The sequence below is a fragment of the Oryza brachyantha genome, chromosome 5, assembly GCF_000231095.2.
Source record: "Oryza brachyantha chromosome 5, ObraRS2, whole genome shotgun sequence".
NCBI lineage: Eukaryota > Viridiplantae > Streptophyta > Magnoliopsida > Poales > Poaceae > Oryza > Oryza brachyantha.
The window spans coordinates 1,417,583-1,438,202 of NC_023167.2; the positions used below are offsets into that span (position 1 = coordinate 1,417,583).

The following is a 20,620-nucleotide window of genomic DNA, read 5'->3' on the forward strand; positions in this document are numbered from 1 at the left end:
GTGAGGTGGACGCCGACGAACGAGACGTGGCGGGGTCTAGAAGAAGAAGGAAGGCAACACGTACCCACGTGTGGCCCGGCCCACCGCTTGACTGACCTGACCATCATCCGTGATCGCCATCGCCATCGCCACGAGCTTCCCAATCTCTCTCATCATGCATCCATGGAGTGGTATCGTTGGAAGCGAAGGAGGAAGAAGAACGAGGAAGCCGCGGCTCCCGATTCAATTTTTACGAATGATATCATTCCCGTTTCTTAAATACTTTCTTAGAGGGGGTTGTTTGGGTTCTTTAATAGTATATTTATAAATAAAAATAATTTATAAACAAAACTTTTACGTACATGTTTTTACGACGTAAAAGTAACACCGGAGATACACTTCGATAAAAAATCTCAAAATTAACTCTTAATTTAAGGTTAAAATTTAAATTTTGGTTTATAAGCGTAACCAGAAACGAAAAAAAGATATCGAAGCTTTTTATGTAATCCCTCGATTCTATATTAATTAAAGGAAACCAAGATATTCAAAGATAGTTAAAAAATAAATTAGATGTCTCCCGTTTAATGAGCAGCAGTTAAAGATATAATATTGGTCTAGGTAAGATGAGAGCAAGTTATGACAAACATAGTTGACTTGGAGCCGGAGTTTCCTTCGCCTCGAAGGAAAGGTAGAGCAGTGGAGGCGGAGGCGAACGCGGTAGAGCGGCGAAGGCTCAGCCCGACCACCTACACGCTGGCTCCTCTTCCCCGTCCTCTCCCTCCTCCTTCCCCAGCCGCATCCTCGAGCTCGCGCCAGCTGCAAGGTGGTCGTCAGCCCCCTTTCCCCTCCGACTCCGGCGACTTCGGTCGCCGACGGCGGGGAGGGGAGGGTCCAGGTAGTCAGGTAGATCCCGTAGTAGGGTAAATCCTTTTGCTTTGTTTGTGTTTTCTTTTCTCTGTGCAGCTTAAGAGGTCGCTGGCGTCGCGTCCTCTTGTCTCGGTGCAAAATCATGGTTGCTGATCTCCCGTGGTGGCAGCTCTGAGTTTTCCCATAGAGTTTTCAACTGGATGTGCTGCAGGTTTGCGTTTTAGTAGGCTGTGCCGGCCTTCAACTTCATCTCCGGCAATCCTTCCACAAGAACGTCGACCTTCTTCGTCAACGCAGACGGATCTTCAGCAAGTGGCTGAACTTTCTTGTTGTAGTCAATAAAGCCTTAACCTCCATCGGAGACCCCTTTTGGGTTTGTTTCTTGGCGTTCATTTACAGCTGCTTGTGGTCTTTAAATCACCGTCATCGTCGTCATAGTTATCTTCGTCAAGGCGGAGAAGCAACGAAGGGTCTGGTTGATTTTTTTAGATACTCTAAAATCCTTTGTTGCAAAAGTCCTAAGCTTAGGTTGATTTGGCCAGCTACAAGGGCTCTCTTTGCAAAACTACTGATGCATGCAGTTCAATCCTCGGTGTCGAGGACTACTCATAACATGTGTACTCTTCTCTGCTAAATAAAGTGCATGAATTAAAAAAAACATAGTTGACTCCTCTAATTTCATCTCTATCATCCTTCATTAATTAAGAGATACTACATATATAATATATCGTCTCTATCACACAAATTCCAGTACCAATACATTACTTCTGTTTACTCTCATACTAAGATTTGAACTAGTATTTTTTTTGGGAGCATGTAGAGGTTGCCTCTTATATTTGAGATAACCTATAATCTCTCTCCCAATTTCTCCTGTACACATCCTCACCCTTTTTTTAAGTCATCGCATGCTTTATTGAAGTTAAACATATAGTACATGAGATAGATTCACATCCAGTAAGGAGTGAGTAAACAAGCCCAGGAGTGGGCAAGTAGGGGAGCTAGATACATGCTGATCATTCTGGCAAATGAAAGATGGAATGTGTAATTTTGCTGAAGACCGGCCTCTGTTTGCTAAGTCATTTGCTACTGCTATCTCCGTCTAATACTGTTGATTTTTTTATACACGTTTGATCATTCGTTTTATTCAAAAAATTTATATAATTATTAATTATTTTTATATTCTTTCTTTTATTGTTAAGTATACTTTTATGCATACATTACATATTTTGTAAATTTTTTTAATAAGATAAATAGTCAAATTATATAAAAAAAGTAAACGGTGTTAACATTTAGTAACAGAGGAAGAGGAAGTACAGAGGAAGTACATTGTAGTCTCTTGGGATCCATCGAACTTGAATTCGTGTTTCTGTTAGCATCATTCTGAGTCGATACCAAAGCGGAAGTAGAGACCAATGTAAGGGATCTGTGTACACATCATCACTTAATCCCACGTAGCACTCTTAAGAGCAGCACAACATTCATAGGATTACAGTACTTGCTCCGAGGAGAAATTTAAATAGAATGCGGTTATGAGGAAAAGTAGTATATAAATGCACTTATTTTATGACAAATTTTAAAGCTAAAAATACTCTGATATACCATTTTACTTTTTCGTTTAGTTTTAGAAAATATATAAGTTTTTGAACATAATTATATGATACAGTTTATTTTTCTTGTAATTAATGTTATTTCGAAAACTTTAAGTATAACTAAGATTTTATATTTTTAAAATATGAACAAGATAAATTGGTTAAACATATCTTTGAAAATTTAACATGTCAATACTATCATCGGACACTACTCGTATCCAAGTTTTATTCATTATATGTTAAAAAATATTATAAATATGATATACTACCTTTATCCCTAAATGTTTGATAACATTGACTTTTTTATACACGTTTAACTATTCATCTTATTTATTTATTTTTCAAATATGTAAAGCTATATACGTGCATAAAAGTATATTTAACAATAAGTACAGTGATATAAATATAAAAATAATTAATAATTATATAAATTTTTTGAATAAGATAAAGAGTCAAACATGTATAAAAAAAGTTAACAGCGCCAAACATGTAAGGACCGAGGAAGTATTATAAAAGTATGTTACAGGTTAAATACGATGCTACAATTTTCGCTTGTCAAAATATGATCGTTTAAACATTATTGACGACCGAAGTCAAAACAGCATTAGTCAATACTTCTCTTCAATTTGTTCAGACAGTTTTTGGTTGCATCTTTTTTTTTTTCATTTTCCTCCTGTAAATACTTTTCTTTCTTTAATATCATATACAATTAGCTACACCAGGCAAAGGCTGCTAGCATTTTTATTCAAAAACAAAACATTAGTCAATGGTGTTATCTCCATAGTGTCATTCACTATCTACTTCAATTGTATAACACATATCGCATCAACCTAACCTTTTTAAAATGGAAAAGACACCTAATGATAGATATTTATGTTTGTGCTTAACCTAATTAATTACCTGTCATTTTCGGCGGCTCTTTGTCTTGACAGAAGTGACAACTGCTTGGCACGTATAGATTACAGGTGTAGCACTACTCCGAGTGGCTTTCCATTGAGCTGGCAAGCAGCTACCTCGATCAGCATGTCCACATCTTCTTTTTTCTTTCCCCTACCAAGTTTTGTCCTGACTCTCCCACAGGTTTCAATGACAGTGTGAGACAAGCTTTCAATGGATTGATTAATGGATATGGTCTTGATCACCTATGGTAGGGTTTGCAACCTTATCCATAGCTTCTAATGAGAAGATATTTCTAAACAAAGATATAGTTATACTCTTGTATAGCTAGATAGTACCCTCTCTATTTTAAAATATGTTGTATTTTGTTTCGTTAAAAATAAAGGTTTAACTAAAAATTATTTTTTATTAATATATTATTTATGTGATACAAAATTATAATTATAAGAAATTACTTTCAAATACAAATCTACTCATTTTTTTCATAAAAATTATATTCTAAAGTAATCTTTGGTCAATGACCTAACAATATAAAATTTAAATACATCCTATATCTTGAAATAGAAAGTAGCTAGCAACGGTATTAGTAAGATATAATACTAGAAAAGTTTAAGATTTGACATCACACTAAACAATATCCTTTTATCCAAAAAAAAGCTCTTTAGAAGGAAATTTGATGGAATAGTGAACCAAACAAACCTAATGTTTAAGCTCGGGTATGCTATCCACCATTTTGCCAATGCTTAACAATTGGGCAAGGCCAGGACAATCTCAAATCCAGGACTAACCAAATATGCCACAGTATATTTCTCAAACTTTATAGGGACAATTAATGTTTGAATAGTTTCTGCAAAACTACTACTAAAATATTGTAAAAATATAACCAAACTATTGTTCCAGTGAAATTCTTACAATACAGAAAAAAATCAGTAGCAAATTTACAAAATCCCTAACTTTCTATTATATTGTTATATATGTCGTGTTCTAATGGGTCGAAACAATTTACATTTTTTAGGTTTTGCATGCACACTAACAGTTAAACTATGGATTTTAACAAAAAACAATCTATATAGAGGTTCATCTCATATTTCTAAGTAGATTTTTAGTTTTTAGTAGCAAATTATATTAAATAGCTATCATAAATAAATTCGTCTTTATTTGCTTAAAAACACATCAATTCTATATTGTCTCTTTTCATAGACATAAAGTATTTTAGCTACGTACATACTATTTAATTTAAAATGATAGCCAACAAGGATCTACATATAAACATACCCAAAATCTCTTGTATTAGTTAGATTAGTGGAGTACCTAGGGCTAGGCTCAAAATTCAAGCTAAGGCCGGAAAGGCGGAAACTATCATTTACAAAAATCAGCTGTTGACTGTTTTTAACTACTCTATCCATTTATCAAAATGTAATAATTTAAAATCTTACAATAAAGCATAAGTATTTTTATAATATTTAAAGTATTATTTCCCATCAATTAATTCTCATTTTAAATTCTTTCTATTTTATTATCACCGACCCTCCTATTTCTATCTATTTTCTCATCTATTAAGGGGCACCTTAATATTTTATTATTAACCTTAATTCTTACTAAATAATTAAAAATACTTATAATTCGAGATAGAGTGGTAGAAAGCATGTCGTCATATCGTGATCCCTCACAATTATACATTCATACTATTTAAAATAAAATGATGGATTTATATACTTATCCACGGAAAAAAAACCAACTTCGGCAAACAAATCTAGATGATTATGTACGTACGGTAGATTCACCTACCGTGTTTTTCTAGGACCGATGAAGTATTTGCTTTATCAAAATAGAAGTACTAGGGATATTAGAATACTAGTCCTATTCATCTTAGCAACAATATATAATTTAAATTTTTACTCGTCCTATACCCATAAGGTCACTACCATACTCATTTCTCCACGCACCAATAATTTTAACCGAAATTTATTTACCAGTCTTAGCCTTTAGATCAACAGGAATACACATACAAATTTTTATTCATAGATTATTTTTCGATTGTAAATATGTCGATCACCTCTATAATTTTTTTTGAATGGAGAAAGTAATCTAAAACCATTTAAATAAATTTATGATCCGAACGAACGGTCAGCTCGCGGAAACTCCCAAAATTTACTAAAACCACGAGAAAAACAAAGAAGAAAAACATGATTATTAGCGAATATCCAAACAAAGAAAGCACAAAAGGAAAAACCTTTCCACAAATCCGTTTCCTTCGCCGTATACTAAATTTAGACACAGACCAAGACCAATCAAACAGAGCGCAAGCATCGCGCGATCCAAGCCGTCCGTTCCATGATCCAACGGCTCGCATTCACCAAACCCCACAAAAAAAAGAGAGAGAAAAAGAGAAGAGAAGAAGAAGAACTGGCTCATCCACCCATAGATGCGATGCCATGGCATTCTGGAGTGCGTGAGTCTCGAGGCAAATCTGGATGCTTCCAATCCCAATCCCAACCCCACCACCACTGCCTCTTTCCTCCTCGATCCCCTTCCTCCTCAGGTCCAAGGTCTCCTCCTCCTCCGCCTCGCCCCGCCGCGTGCGAGGTGTTCTTGATTCGGTGGGAGATCGATTGGCATGGGGAGAGCGGCTTGAGATTGTCGGGAGTGGTGCCTGGTGTTGAGTGATTTGGTGAGTTGTTCTTGGAGGCTGATTTGATTTGGGCGCAAAGATTTGGGTTTTTTTTTGTGTGTCGGTGGAAGGCTTGCTTGTGTTCAAGCCGCGGTTTTTGTTTTGGGTTTTGCTATTCTGGACCAGAAAATCGTTAGTCGGGGGCTTTTGCTTTTTGCAGTGAAAATTTTCCACAAAAAGTTTTCCCTTTCCCGATTCCAAATTTTCATCTTATTAATTTTGCGGGCTGCTTAGCTGCAAATTAAATGTTTTGGTTTGTTTCGTTTGGACGAACTTGTGACTGATGTCTCTTATGTTTTTGCTGACTCCGGACTCTCCGCCACCAATTCGTGTGTCCGGTTTGGTTTGTCTTTGAAATGCCAAATACTAGTTCCAATCATAACAAGGCAGAATTAGTTGTTTGGCTGCATCCGTTTCGCCTAATTAAGCAACACCGTAAAATAAAATAAACTAATCGGAAGATTTCTGCATCGCCATGTGTAAGCAATGCGATGCTTTGTGTGTTTGCGAAGCTGCGTATGGAAGGGATGATGAGACCGGGGCAGAGTGGCGGTGTCAGCCTTCTGCATTTGGCGTTCAAGGAGGATAAGTTCTGAGAGCTTTGCGTGTTTCTCTCCTTTGTCTGCTTTTTTTAGGTAGGATGGTTTTGTTTCTTTGATGGTATTTAGTTAGTACTACCTTGTTTTTCTTTGCACGAACTGTTCTTAGAATGCAAGGAAAAGCTTCACCTTTATTTGCCACCTCCATTTGCGGAGCATCACCATGTTTTCTTTGTTGCGTGCCTGAATTTTTCATGTTGAGTCCTGGCTTTGCCGGAATCTGGTTTCTTTGATGGTTTGGTAATTCAGGTGGTGAAAAGTCTCAATTTGGTTTCCCTTGTTTGATCTCGTGGTTACAGTTGTGTAGAATTTGGAATTTTAACTAACCAACCTAACTTGGTGCCTAATTTGTTTGTGCAGGTAGGCAGTATTTGAGTGGTGGTCTCCTGAGGAAGAGGAGGGATTCCTAGCCTTGATCCCAATTGCAACAGAGAGAGACACACTTTGGATGTTTTAGAGTTTATGTATTTTGCAGCTCCAATGGATGTTAAGGGTGTTAGCGACCAGGATGCTCTAATTGATCTGGAGAGTGGAAATAACATTGTTGTTGGCGAGCATAACAACGGTGAGGATGCTAATTTTGTTGTTGCCCAAGAAAGAACAGCTGCATGGAATGGTGTCATGGGCACCAATGGATCTTGCCTGAAAGATGATAAAAATCAGCACATGTGTTGCTGTCCAGCCTCTCCAGATGCTGCTGCCAAAAATGGAGATGACAGGAAGTCTGATGGGGAGGAGAAACTAGGCCTTCTGGATTCTTCCGGAGGCGAGAAGACAAAGAAGAAGCGCTCCAAGAAACCACCACGGCCTCCAAGGCCACCAACACCGACACCATTGGACGTTTCTGACCAGAAGCTCCTTAATGAGCTGAGCGAACTTGCTATATTGAAACGAGCAAGGATTGAGCGAATGAAGGCTTTGAAAAAGATGAAGAATGCCAAACAAGGGTCCTCAAGTAGCAACTTATTTCCCCTGATCATTACCATTATCTTCTGTCTCGTTATACTCTGGCAAGGTATACCTAATTGGTTAGCTAGCAGGGGGTACTGATATGCCATATATCCCTTATTTGTATGGAAGAAATAAATTTTGCTTGACTTATGACTAAACTATTGCTTGATTTAACTGTATATGCTTTCAACCAATGTCTTGTCTAATTTTTGGCAGTAAACATGACTATCAGTACTTGCTCACAACATTGTTATACATTCATTAGGATCCATTATTCTTTTGATGGAAACGATAGTATCCATTATTGAGCAATGAACTGTGTAAATTTCCATTAAACAAAGTTCTGTAACAATATTGACGTTACAGTCACGGTCACTGTGTGCTTGTAGGATTGTTGGACCTTGTCAAAATGTTTTGTTGGCATTTATGATGAAGCTAATCTTTCAAAAAATTTAGTTGGACTGGGCATGACATATTTCTTTCTAAGTTTGTTAACCATGGTGGTGATTCACTTCATCACTTGACAGTATTCAGTATTTTTGCTTGTTTCATATATGTACATGGATATCTTCTCTTCTGCTGTTAGAACTTGTGTGGTTAAGTTTGCTGCATAAGTGCATATTAACTTTCTTGATTCTTTTATGCTAGTTGATTTGTTGCTAAGTTAAGATTTTAAAGCCTGGTCAAAGGACAGCTCAGAAATGATAGAACGGAAATGTGGTAGTTCAATGTTTCGTTTGTTAATGAAATATTTTATTGATGTGAAATTATCAGATCTTCTGAGTACGGTTTCAAACCTTATACCCCCCAGCAGTTTAATTATTTCACAATTGGCATGTTTACTAATGCAGTGGAATCATGCAAAACACTAGACCTGAATACGTCACACAATTTTGAAATTTTGGCGCTCATAAAACAATGCCCTAAAGTTTCTTATTTTGATGCTACAGGTTTTTTCTCACGGACGGGATCGGCAGTGAGCTTCCATGGATCACCAGAATCGTCAGTTAGAGCGCATAGCAGTCTGATCTCCATTCGGTTCTACAAGAAGAATCATTCTAATAGCAGACCTCATGAGTCCATCTCATTCTCTGCAGCTCCCAAGTAAGTGAACTTTGTCTATCTAACCAAAAATTAAAAAGAGTGCTCCAACTAACTGATATATCTTAATTGGGATCAAGATCTGGAGCTGGCTGTTACAATCTCAATCTGTTTTTTTTTACAAAACTTGTTGGCTTACTCTTTTGTTTATTGTACTGCACGGTATGCTTGTTCCGCTGCTTGTGTTGCTAATTTTCTTCTACCTTTGCAGGAACGCCGAGACACCATCGAGGCTGGAGATCCATAGCAAGGCGAGAAAGATGGTGAGATGAACATTGCTCCCGAGCATGATCTGCTACCATGATTGCCGTCGCCGCAATGCCTCCCAACTTGCCATTTTGAATCCTCATCACGTTAGGTTGATGTAAATTATGAGAAATGACACTGCTTCTCGAGGCGTCCTCACTTGTAAATGATGGATGAACTACTCTTTTTAGTGTGTGGGTGTGTGCCCCCCCTCTCTGGGTTCTATGCTGCTAACCAGTGGACCTGCCAGTGGCCATTGCACTTGGTAAGTGCAAGATGTCTTGTTACAACAATAAAAGTGCTCTTAATAATATGATCTACTGTATGTCCATGCTGCATCTGGTGATATATTTCTTGAAGAGATGAGCTGGGTGTATTCTTGGCTGGTCATCTGAAGAGATGATCTGAAACTCTGAAACCCAAGATTGTTCCAGTTGAGCTAAACTGTTGCTGGTCTGGTGGTTGGTATGGTTTGATCTGCAGGAGGGATCTTTCTCTGACTGTATGGATTCCAGATCTGCAGAGTGTACAGCACGTAGTGTCGGCGCTTGCATTGCACCTGTGTGATGATACTCCAATCTTGTTCAAAATAATGTCTGAAGAATCTGCCCAGGATCAGTAGCAATTCAGATCCATTTTGTGTTGTCCGTAGTGTATGTTAATTCCCACATGGCATTGCTTCCTGATCGGCCAGCCACACTGGTGAGCTGGACTCTGCTTGTAAGGACTTGTTTAGTTTTTAAAAAAATTTCCTAAAAAATCACATCGAACTTTTAGATATTTAAATAGAGCATTAAACATAGATGAATCAAAAAACTAATTACACAGTTATGGAAGAAATCTTGAGACAAATCTTTTAAGGCTAATTAGAACATGATTAGCTATAAGTGCTACAGTAACCAACATGTGTTAATGATGGATTAGTTAGATTCAAAAAATTCGTCTCAGCGGTTTCCAGCCGAAATCTAAAATTTGTTTTTTTATTCGTGTTCGAAAACCCCTTCCGACATCCGATCAAATGTTCGATGTGATGTTTTTGCTAAAATATTTTGGCAACTAAACACCACCTAACTTGTACATGTTATTAGTAACATAAAACTAGTACAGAAGAACTCTTTCTGTAGCTGATTCGCTCGTGACTGAGTTGACCTGGAGTGATGACCAGTAGTAAATGCTTCATGTGAGAGAGATGGCCTTTTCTTTTTGCGAGGTGAGAGTTTAATGCTTGGTCGGAATCTTGGAGAATTCAACTAATAATAATAACAATTTACTAATACATTAATACAGTGCACAAACTTGTTTCGTGGAGTACAAATAGGTATAACTTGCAAAATGCTCGTTTTGGTGCGATAATTTGCTTAGTCTGTACGTCCTAACTTGCAGGGACTTAAGGCCGCATTTGGCGTAAAGAATATAGGGGATAATTTATGCGGTGTAGTAAACATGGTAATAAATTAATATATGATCAATTAATTAATAATTATTTAAAAAATTAGAAATAGATTAATATAATATCTTAAAGCAACTTTCCTATAGAAAATTTTCAAAAAAAACACCGTTTAGTAGTTTGGTATGTGTGCATATTAAAAAAAAGAATTTGAATAAATTGGTGGTTTTGCCGAACGCGGCCCAAGCAAGTACACAGTCTATTTTCTTTTATTTGATGTCGCTGATTTTAAGATTTATGTTTAATTATTTGTCTTATTCAAAATATATATAATTATTAAATATTTATTATGATTTAATTTACTGTTAAAGCAACTTTAAGTATCAATTATAATTTTATATATTTGCAAAAAAATTAAATAAGACATAAAACAAATAACCGGAGGTACATTGTTGTAGCAAATTGGGTTCCACATCTATTTGTATCCACCACCAAAGTCGGTGCACAACTTGTTCATGAAGATTACATCGTTTTTGGGTTTCAGTTGACCCATTAGTATTAGTTTTTCTTAGCCCTTTTTTTATTATGTAATTTTGACATTTTAGTCCTTTTAAAAACTTATTTTATAAATAAACCCCTAAAAAACTTAGTACACGAATGAATCTTTTTGACCACGCTAACATCGTTGGCGCTGTCTTATAGCCACATTAGCATACCATAATGATTTGAAGGACGACGCCAATATCATTTGGCGCCGTCCTATTTATCGACGGTACCAATGATATTGACGCGGTTAAAAAGATCTATTCATGCAATAATTTTTTCTAGAGTCCATATATAAAATAAGTTTTTAAAAAGACTAAAATATCAAAATTCCAGCCTTTTATGGGTCCTAGGAGAAGATTAGTTCTTGGCCCAGATTCCTTATATGAGCCATTAGGCCGAGTAGAGCTGTTCGTGGCCTATAATTGGGCCGAGCAGATTAAACATAATTGGGCCAATTAGAGTAGACCTCAGTTCATCTCTATGCAGCTTCATCGGATGGTGGGCCATATGGCCATAGTGGAAATGGAAAAAAAGTCCACTTCACATCCCTCACCGCGCCATGCGTTCGCGCTGAGCAGCTCTCGCTGTGCGCGGAATGCGTTCGGCCAAATGCCGCCTCCGCCTCCCCCTCCGGTGGCTCGGCCGCCGCCGCCTCATCTCCGCCGCGCCGGCGTCGAGCCACCCCGCGGAACCGCTCCGCACTACTGAGCGGCCTCGTGCAGACCTTGGCTCCGCGGACGCGGCGAGGCACCATGAGGCGGCCGTCAGGAGGCTGGCGGCGGCGGGCGACGTGGAGGGCGTCCAGTACGCGCTGCAGGAGATGCGGCTGCGCGGGGTGGCGTGCACCGAGGACGCCCTCATCGCGGCCATCGTTGCCTTCGCCCGCGCCGGCTCCGCCGACCGCGCGCTCAAGACGTTCTACCGCGCGCGCGACCTCGGCTGCCGCGCGCCCGGCGTGCGGGTCTACAACCACCTGCTCGACGCGCTGCTCAGGGAGAACCTCGTCGGGGCGGTCGTGCCGGTCTACGACAACATGAGGAAGGCCGGCGTCGAGCCCAACGTGTACACTTACAACCTGCTCGTCAGGGCGTTGTGCCAGAACGACCGGGTCGATGCCGCGCGCAAGATGCTCGATGAAATGGCCAGGAAGGGGTGCCACCCGGACGAGGTGAGCCATGGGACGATTGTTTCGGGTATGTGCAAGCTGGGAAGGTTGGAGGGGGCCAGGGGATTCTTGGCTGAGACAATGCCGGTGCAAGCATCGTACAATGCTGTCGTTTACGCGCTTTGTGGAGAGTTCAGGATGCGGGAAGCGTTCTCGGTTGTCAACGAAATGGTGCAGAGGGGATTGCAACCAAATGTCGTCACTTACACAACTGTAGTCGACGCATTTTGCAAGGCCAGGGAGATTAGGATGGCATGTGCCGTTTTGGCTAGGATGGTAAGGGTGGGATGCACACCAAATGTTCTAACTTTTACTGCATTGGTGAAAGGGTTTTTTGAGGATGGAAAGGTACATGATGCGCTGTCCATGTGGCATTGGATGGTGGACGAAGGATTGCGGCCATCGACAATCTCTTACAATGTTCTCATCCGTGGTCTTTGCTGCATTAGTGATCTGAAGAGAGCACTCGCTTTTTTCAAAAGCATGAAAATAAATGCCTCCTTTCCTAATGTGATGACCTACTCTACACTCATTGATGGCTTTTCTAAAGCTGGAGACTTGGATGGTGCCATGTTGATGTGGAATGAGATGACAAGTTCTGGTTGCAAGCCAAATGTCGTCGTTTACACAAACATGATCGATGTGTTATGCAAGAAGATGATGTTTGATCAGGCAGAGAGTCTTATCGATAAGATGTTACTGAACAATTGTCCTCCTAACACCGTGACATTCAACATGTTGATTGGGAGGCTGTGCGACTGTGGAAGAGTCGGGAGAGCGTTGACTGTGTTCCATGGGATGAGAAGTCATGGATGCCATCCAAATGATAGGACTTACAATGAGTTGCTTCATGGTCTTTTCAGAGAGGAAAATCATGAAGACGCTTTCGGAATGGTGATTGAGATGCTTAATCATGGGATTGAGTTAAGTCTAGTAACTTACAACACTGTGATTAGTGGTTTGTGTCAAATGTGCATGAATAAACAGGCTGTGTTACTTCTGGGGAGGATGATGGTCCAAGGAATTCAACCCGATGCATTCACTTTCAATGCAATGGTTCATGCTTATTGCAAGGAAGGGAAAATCAGGGCAGCTGCTTGTCTCCTGGGGCGAATGAATGCAGCAAACTGCCCTCGCAACGTGGTTGCATATACAATTCTGATCTCAGAGCTTTGCAATCAGGGTAAGCTGGAAAATGCCATGGTTTACCTCCTAAAGATGTTGTGTGAAGGTATCTGTCCGAATGAAGCAACATGGAATGTTTTGGTTCGTGGACTTTTTACAAACATAGGCACTATTGGACCGATGCACTTGTTTAAGTATATTGTTGAAGATATGTAAGTGTAAAGTCAGAATTCAATTGTGTTACGGCTTCAGGGTCAACATCACAAGCAGTAAATTCGCTCTGATAGTTGCTTCTAATGTTCTTCAAAATTATTTTCGAGGGTGCATCTGGAGGTGTTATCCTAAGATTCCGGAAAAAAGAGAATACAAACTTTACCCGAGAACCGAGAGGGGGGGGGGTGCGCAGAGGGAAGCCAAATGAAGTTGTTGATGCCGGCCTGAGCCGAGGTAGGTTTCCACTGTACAAGAAACTACAAAACAACACCCAAAGGAGCACTAGCCCATTCCTTGTCGCCTGAACAAAAAGTATGAATATTGCTTGCATATTTTCTAGTACATATTGTTATACATGTTATCCTTTTACATATCTGCCTTGCTCAAGTGGTCAAAAGGCTTCAACCATAAACTTTACCTTACCAGGTGGTTTAACATGGATTTTTAGTCAGAATACTTATGTTTGACACCTGATATCTCATTCAGTATCCTCAAAGTATATGGTTCAGGCGTGTAGCACCCATAATATATTCCATATATGTAAGAAGAGATGAAGTGAGGAAATAGCTACACAAGGCATCTCGCAATGTACATTTTATTGCATTCATGTAACCTTGAGTACTAAAGTTCAATTGAAGATTTACAATGGCATTCTGGCATTCCATCTTGTGTCCAAAGAACTTTCTTTACTTTGATTTGGCAGCAGCCCTCTGTTCCTCTAGTTTTTGGTATACTTTCTCAATCTCAGGCTGCACATAAAGAACAAAAGGTTAGAACTACTCATCAGCAACAAGGAATTTCCGTGGCATGCAAAGAACCCATTAAAGAATTAGATACTGTTAGAAAAACAAGTATTACCTTATAATATTTTAGCAAGTTGTTTCTTCTCTTTTTCATTGTTGCAGTCACCAAATCCCTTTCAATGTCAAAGGGAACATGGTCCAACACTATACCTTTGACATACTCAAAACCTCGTAGCTGAATGATTACATGCAATGAGGGTTAACATCATTCAAAACAAGGAATCAACAAAAACTAAGAAATTTCCGAGTTCTCTTCTTTTTCTAATTCCAACTTATAGAAAACCATGTTGAACATAGCATCAGGATAATTTTAAGGGATAACATGATGAAACATGTATTCCCTCTGTTTCAGATTATAAGACTTTCTGGGCTTTATCTAGATTCATCAATGTCTCAATGTATATGTTTTGTATATGTGTCTAGATTTATTAGCACGTATATGAATCTAGATAAGGTCAGAAAGTCTTATAATCTGAAACGGAGGGAATAATATGTTCGGTTTTTCCAGAGTGGAATTAAATAAAAATGTACCTTGTTCTTGGCTGCAACAGATTGCAGCTCTTTCAGGATATACTCTTTAAGGCCTTCAGTCTTGCAGATTTCAGCAAAAGAACCCTTCAAGCCGTTTGAAGCTGCCCATTTCATGGTGTTCTCTTCATGTGGATTAACAACTGCCACTAACATTGATCTGAAGCTGTCCCCATATACCCAGATCTTGAAAAAGGGCAGAAATGACAGTATTACTTAATTGTAGGGAACTATGGCTCAAACTATAAGGTTGTGCTACATGCACTAGATTTTTAGCTTACATCTTCAACAGTTGGAGGGAAAACATATACTTTCTCCAGGTATTCAACTGCAACATACTCCCCTTGTGACAGCTTGAATATGTTTTTCTTTCGGTCAATTACCTTCAATATCCCATCTGAGTTCATCTCTCCAATGTCTCCTGAGAAAAAAAGAATGCGCCAGGATGTGAAACCTATCTCAATCTTCTAGTTTTGACAAAGCATGATTCTCACCTGTGTGAAACCATCCATCAGTCACGACCTCATTTGTGAGCTCAGGATCTTTATAATATCCAGTGAAGAAGTTTCCTCGGACGCAGATTTCACCACGGGAAGGAGTACCAAGTGGATCATAACCCATCTCAGGCACTTCTTCCAATCGCAATTCAGTGTAGGTAGCAGCCACACCAACAGTTCCAATTAGGGACATGTCATCAGGGTAACACACCGTGCTAGGTCCCAGCGTTTCTGTTAAACCTGTGCAAAAACCACAAAATCTAACATTGTACATTTTAATAGACTGACAGATATTTCACACCTCAGACATTTTTATTCAGAATATTATGAGGATATGAATTTCAGATCATCATTTTAAGTATAAGAATGCAGCTGACCGGCCCACAAGTAAAACCTAGACTCAAACTAGATAAGGCTCTGACCACCTTGGCTTACAGGCATTCACTTCTCTTATGGATAATGCTATAACAGGCCAATTGATTCCTGTTCCTGATAGAAATAGAGTTCATAGTTGAACTCTTCCAGCTGACAATAAAATAGACTTTTGTCTCTATGGACTATTTACTTTATTAGCAGGTATAAACTCCCTTTTATACTTTTAAGTATCAAACAAATTGTATTGTGGTAACAGTTACTTTGTATATACAGGAGAAATTTGATTTGTGGAAAATGTCTATATGCATTACCATAGCCTTGGACGAAGTATGCACAGCTGGTTACTCTCAAGAACTCTTCAATCTCATTACTTAAGGGAGCCCCACCAGAGATTAATAGGCGAAGACGACCACCGAGTCTTGCCTTGACCTAAAGCAAGGAAATGGCAACAAAGAGCCAGGTATTAAATTTGAGTAAATTGCTACTGTTTTTGTTTTTGTTTGGGAGTAATTTGACTACAGGTTGTTTACAAGAAAACATACCTTGCGGAAAGCCAGCATATCTGCAAAAGGTGAAGCAGTTTTATGTGTGAAGCCTGCTTTCATGTTCGCCAGTTTGCTGGATCACAATTATTGCATTGAGTATACATAATATATTTTACTGCCATAGGAAATTTGTGATGTTAGTCAACTTACCGGTTGTACAGCGCATTGAAAATTATCTTTCTGAGTGGTCGGAGTTCTGACAGGGCCTTTAAGATACCTAGAGCCAGTTATGAATAGCTTATAAGCTAATAAACATATGAGCTTAATTAACACCATTTTTTTTTTACTTTTGACCCACCTTCATAAATTTTTTCATACACTCGAGGCACCCCAACCAGTAGAGTTGGCTTTAGCTCCATGAGATCATCTCGCAAGGCATTCAAATCCTGACCCAAGAAGAAATGCAACCATGTTATATTGAATTAAGGATGATCACTTCAAGAATGGAAATGCTGGAACACTATGTGCTGGAATTGCTCACTCCATGGTAATAGCCAACTGAGGCTCCTTTGTGAAAGAAATACTCTTCGATCATGCGGTCAAGGATGTGAGCAAGTGGTAGAAAGGAAAGAAACACATCATCTGTTGTCATCTGTAGACACAAAACCACACTTTTGTTTATATTATGCATTTGTAGAACCATCTATTGGTCAGGCATTAGGTTTATGACTTTATTCAGAACACCATATCTAGCAAAGGATAGCAAGAGTTACCTTATCATCGAACTGGTCCATGAAGAGGTCCACCCCTTTTACATACATGGCATGACTCTCATGGCTAAGCATGACTCCTTTGGGTTGTCCACTTGTCCCACTTGTGTACATAATAGTGCATGTATCATTTGGTTTTGGAGAACAAGGTTGGGCTGGATTATCCTTTCCCTGAAACACAATTTGAGTACTTTCTATCAACACACATGTAGTCATCACAAGCATTACCACCAAATTAGCAGTCCACATAAATTTAAACTGGTATGTCAGTTGGGTTAACGAATGGTGAATGTGTGCAATTTCTATACCTACCATTTTTAAGAAATCATTCCATGAGTACAGCTTCATCCCAATGTCGTCAGCACTTGTGATTTCTTCACTTGTTCCCGAAGTGAATGCCACCAATGCTGTAAACATGTTTTCGTGGGGATTCCTTTTAGAATATTTAGCATATAGTGACATCATAATTCAGAGTCACTTTACTACACCATTGCTTACCTTTAACCCTCTTAGCAGACTTGCAATTTGGGGAGAGTACCTGCAAATAGAAATTTCTCTCAGTCAAAGCTATATTCAGAACAAAGGTGCAATAAACTTAAATTATATGAACTGTACTTCTTTTATTTTCTTGTCCTGAACGAAGACGACATCTATTTCAGCATGGTCAATAATGAAGTCAACAGCTCCCGCACCTGTGATACATGGAATAGTAGTTAGTGATAATGGAAAATATAACTTCTAGTCAAAAGATTTATGCATCATATCTGCATTAGTTGATCCAAAACATTTTACTGTAAGAGCTTCAGTTTAGAAATTTCTTACCTAAAGTATCGTAAAGTGGGACACAGATTAAGCTGTAACCATTGCAAGCCTGCGTTGTTAATCAGGGAGTTATAATAGTTTATTATGATAAAGTTATGTGAAAGATTGAAATTATCTTTCAGACAAATATTATGTTGAAAATCGGAACTATCTTTCAGAATTCAGATTGCCCCTACTCTGCAAAGTTTACCTGCATTGCTACTATCCACTGAGGGCAGTTTGAGCCATAAATTCCAATCCGGGAACCCTGATATAAAATCAAGCACAAGAGCATCAGTGCCCATGAGATCATAACTCATGTAATTGATTCGATCTGTGTTCATAAGAGTAGTTGTATTGTTTTGTGTGGAGAACTTTGTATTAAGTTCATGTTCTTACTGGCTTCACCCCCAGATGCTGCAAAGCAGAGCCAGCTTGCAGGACTTCATCATACACTTCCTTGTATGATTTCCATATGTATGGTCCTATCTGTAAGATACAGAGAACAAGGGAGAAGATTTCATCAGGAGTTCAGAAAACTGAGAATAAGACATGGATCAGATATCAAATCTTCAAGACTTTGCATGTGGGAATACCACTCCATCTTTGACCGGACGCCATCCGAGCATCCGATTATCTGGGTACTTTCCTGCTGCGACCCTGCAGGAAGATAAGAGAAAAGATGGAAACTGAGCTTTTTCTTAGTTGCAAGTATTCTTTTCTAGTTTGGTTTTTTTTAATGCTTCTTGTGACAATCTGTTGTTTTATTTTTGCTTGCAAGTAAAACTTCTAGCATGTGCAGGAGATTACAATGTTGCATTAAATTTACTAGATGAAAATTTAACATCTAGACTCATTTATTTTGGTATTGCTCTGTACACCCCACCAGGGTTCCTCTTACCGCGCAAGCCGCCAAAACCGCGGTACCGCGCTCCCGCGAATACCGCACGGTAATCGCAAAAACTGCGATGAATTTGAATCCAAAAATTTGAATTTAAATTCGCGCGGTTTTCGTGGCGGACCGTGCGGTTTGTCGTGGTTACCGCGCGGTAACCGCGATAACTACTTGCTAGAACAACACATAAGAACAGCGGTTACAGCAGTTTCCCGCGCGGTTTTTTGTAGCCGAAACCGCGGTTACCGCGAGAGACCGCGAATGTGATGTCAAATGCAAAAAAAACTTTAAAAAATCTAAAAAAAGACATGAAAGATAGGAAAATATTTTGTGACTATATTTATAACATAGGAAAAATAGGACATGTTATAGGGAAACAAGAAAAGTTTCATATGACATTTTCTAAATTCTTGATATTGTAACATATCAACATACACCGTCATATCATCTTTCATCAAATAATTCACACCAATAACTTCATTTTGATTGTTACGTCACAGCTATTCCTACTATCTATTATTACGAAACTACAGTATATATCAAGATATACAACATATATTTTTTCATTAATTTTCCTCAAATATTTTAAATTCTCCTCAAATTTAAACTCGGTTACCGCGGCTTACCGAAACCACCGCGGTAACCGCGGTTTGGGTAATCCTGCACCCCACAGGCTATGTACCAAGGTGCCAAGTAAAGTGTGCCTAATTCTCTCCATGACACAATTACACATGCCTGTTGGCACTGGACACGGTATGTTTTTAACTAGCTCTTCCTCTACGTGTCTGACACTAGGACCTATCTACTGTTTTATTTTCATTTTAAATTAAAACGGTTTTATGCAGAAGTAGTTGAAAAAGGGAGGAAGGCACAAAAAGATTGTCACAGTACACAGCAAACCTTAATAACCCAATGAAGAGTTTGATAGGTCAGTGAGGAAAAAAAAACAGAGAACATCACATAACCCTTGAACTTGAGCCATGCCTTTTCTCCAGGAATATTCAAAAACTTCCCTTATGTCCATCCCCCGAAATCAGAAACTTTTCCTCAATACATAAACACGAGCAATACATAAACCAAAAAAAAAAAACTGCCGTGTTCAATTTAGATTTTTCCTTTTCTTTCAACATGCAAAGCAACTGCACACATGTGCAGTGTGGAACAGGAGAACACTTCTGGTATGGTGAGTAGTGCTCACTAATTTAATCTTTAATCTCTATTATGGACAAACCCAGAAGAAAAATACCACAGTGAAATCTATGCTATGAAAGAGCTGAAAAACAAATGGAAGAAGAAAGAAGTGAAGTTGGTGATTAAAATGCTGCACCTGAACACATCCCAGGAGGTTTTCATGTCAGGCTCAAGTGGAGGGAATCCATCCTTTGACAGTGCACTCCGGAACACTGGCCCTACCGCCGGCCGGCCATCCTTCCTGGGCTTTCCATCCTCCACCTGAACTGTGAAAACTTTCTTCCCAGCTCCCTCCATCAACCAAACTGATCCCTACCTTTGTACCAGAATCAAGGTAAGCAACTGATACTTATCTTAACTTTTACTTCCTTGCTCTACTGAATTGATCAATGCATAGGCCCAAACACAAGCAAAAAGAGGATGAAAACAAATTGATGCAACTTCTCAAAGGAAGAAATGAAACGATTGTTTGATAATCACTTTTCTGATGAGGAAGCAAAAGGCACGAAGCAGAGAACGAATTGACAGAAAGTAAGCGATGAAAGACTCTCTGTTTCACACTTATCTTTCTGACATTTCGTGATTAGAAAACCGGATCGTTGTGAAGAACTATTAAGCATTTATGCCTGACCGAGTTTTTGGCGAATTTCTTGAATGCAGTCAGAAAGGAACACCCTTTCCTGTTTAACAAAACATTACTCTTCGATAAACAGGAAAGGCCAGCCTTACTGTTTAGATTTTCTTCCCTTTCTTCATGTGTGTGTGTATGTGTTAGAGAGAGAGAGAGGAGAGAGAGAGAGAGAGAGATTTGCAACAAAGGAAAGTTGCAGAAGAGAGTAGAGCTTACAGAGAAGGCAGAGAGTTCTTGGGCTGAGTTGAGAAGAAGCTGACAGTAGCAACCTGCTGATGGCTGATGAGAAGAAGAGGAGGAAGAAGAGC

The 20,620-nt window shown here is 39.0% G+C and overlaps 3 protein-coding genes across 4 annotated transcripts; 2 read left to right on the forward strand and 1 right to left on the reverse strand.

Moving 5' to 3' along the window:
- Nucleotides 1-5,740: 5,740 nt before the first annotated feature.
- On the forward strand, nt 5,741-9,229 carry LOC102705341. The gene is made up of 4 exons (XM_006653942.3): nt 5,741-6,003; nt 6,963-7,617; nt 8,504-8,657; nt 8,866-9,229. The coding sequence occupies exons 2-4, from the start codon at nt 7,065-7,067 to the stop codon at nt 8,924-8,926; spliced, it is 768 nt and encodes a 255-aa protein (XP_006654005.1). The 5' UTR covers nt 5,741-6,003; nt 6,963-7,064; the 3' UTR covers nt 8,927-9,229.
- Nucleotides 9,230-11,428: 2,199 nt separating this feature from the next.
- LOC102705623 (pentatricopeptide repeat-containing protein At3g48810-like) lies at nt 11,429-13,539 on the forward strand. The gene has a single exon (XM_015837655.2). The coding sequence runs from the start codon at nt 11,429-11,431 to the stop codon at nt 13,337-13,339; it is 1,911 nt and encodes a 636-aa protein (XP_015693141.2). The 3' UTR covers nt 13,340-13,539.
- A 376-nt stretch (nt 13,540-13,915) lies between these two features.
- LOC102705907 (long chain acyl-CoA synthetase 1) lies at nt 13,916-20,620 on the reverse strand. 2 transcript variants are annotated; one of them, XM_006653943.3, is made up of 20 exons: nt 20,529-20,620; nt 19,818-19,993; nt 18,192-18,255; nt 17,995-18,084; nt 17,807-17,863; nt 17,617-17,665; nt 17,410-17,486; nt 17,293-17,332; nt 17,107-17,201; nt 16,798-16,965; nt 16,566-16,676; nt 16,383-16,470; nt 16,235-16,301; nt 16,082-16,157; nt 15,851-15,968; nt 15,162-15,404; nt 14,949-15,088; nt 14,671-14,853; nt 14,195-14,314; nt 13,916-14,085 (listed from the first exon to the last, which is right to left on the reverse strand). In XM_006653943.3, the coding sequence occupies exons 2-20, from the start codon at nt 19,976-19,978 to the stop codon at nt 14,023-14,025; spliced, it is 2,010 nt and encodes a 669-aa protein (XP_006654006.1). In that variant the 5' UTR covers nt 19,979-19,993; nt 20,529-20,620; the 3' UTR covers nt 13,916-14,022. The 2 variants fall into 2 exon arrangements, with proteins under 2 accessions (XP_006654006.1, XP_015693140.1); XM_015837654.2 differs by having other exon boundaries at nt 19,818-19,997; nt 20,529-20,606.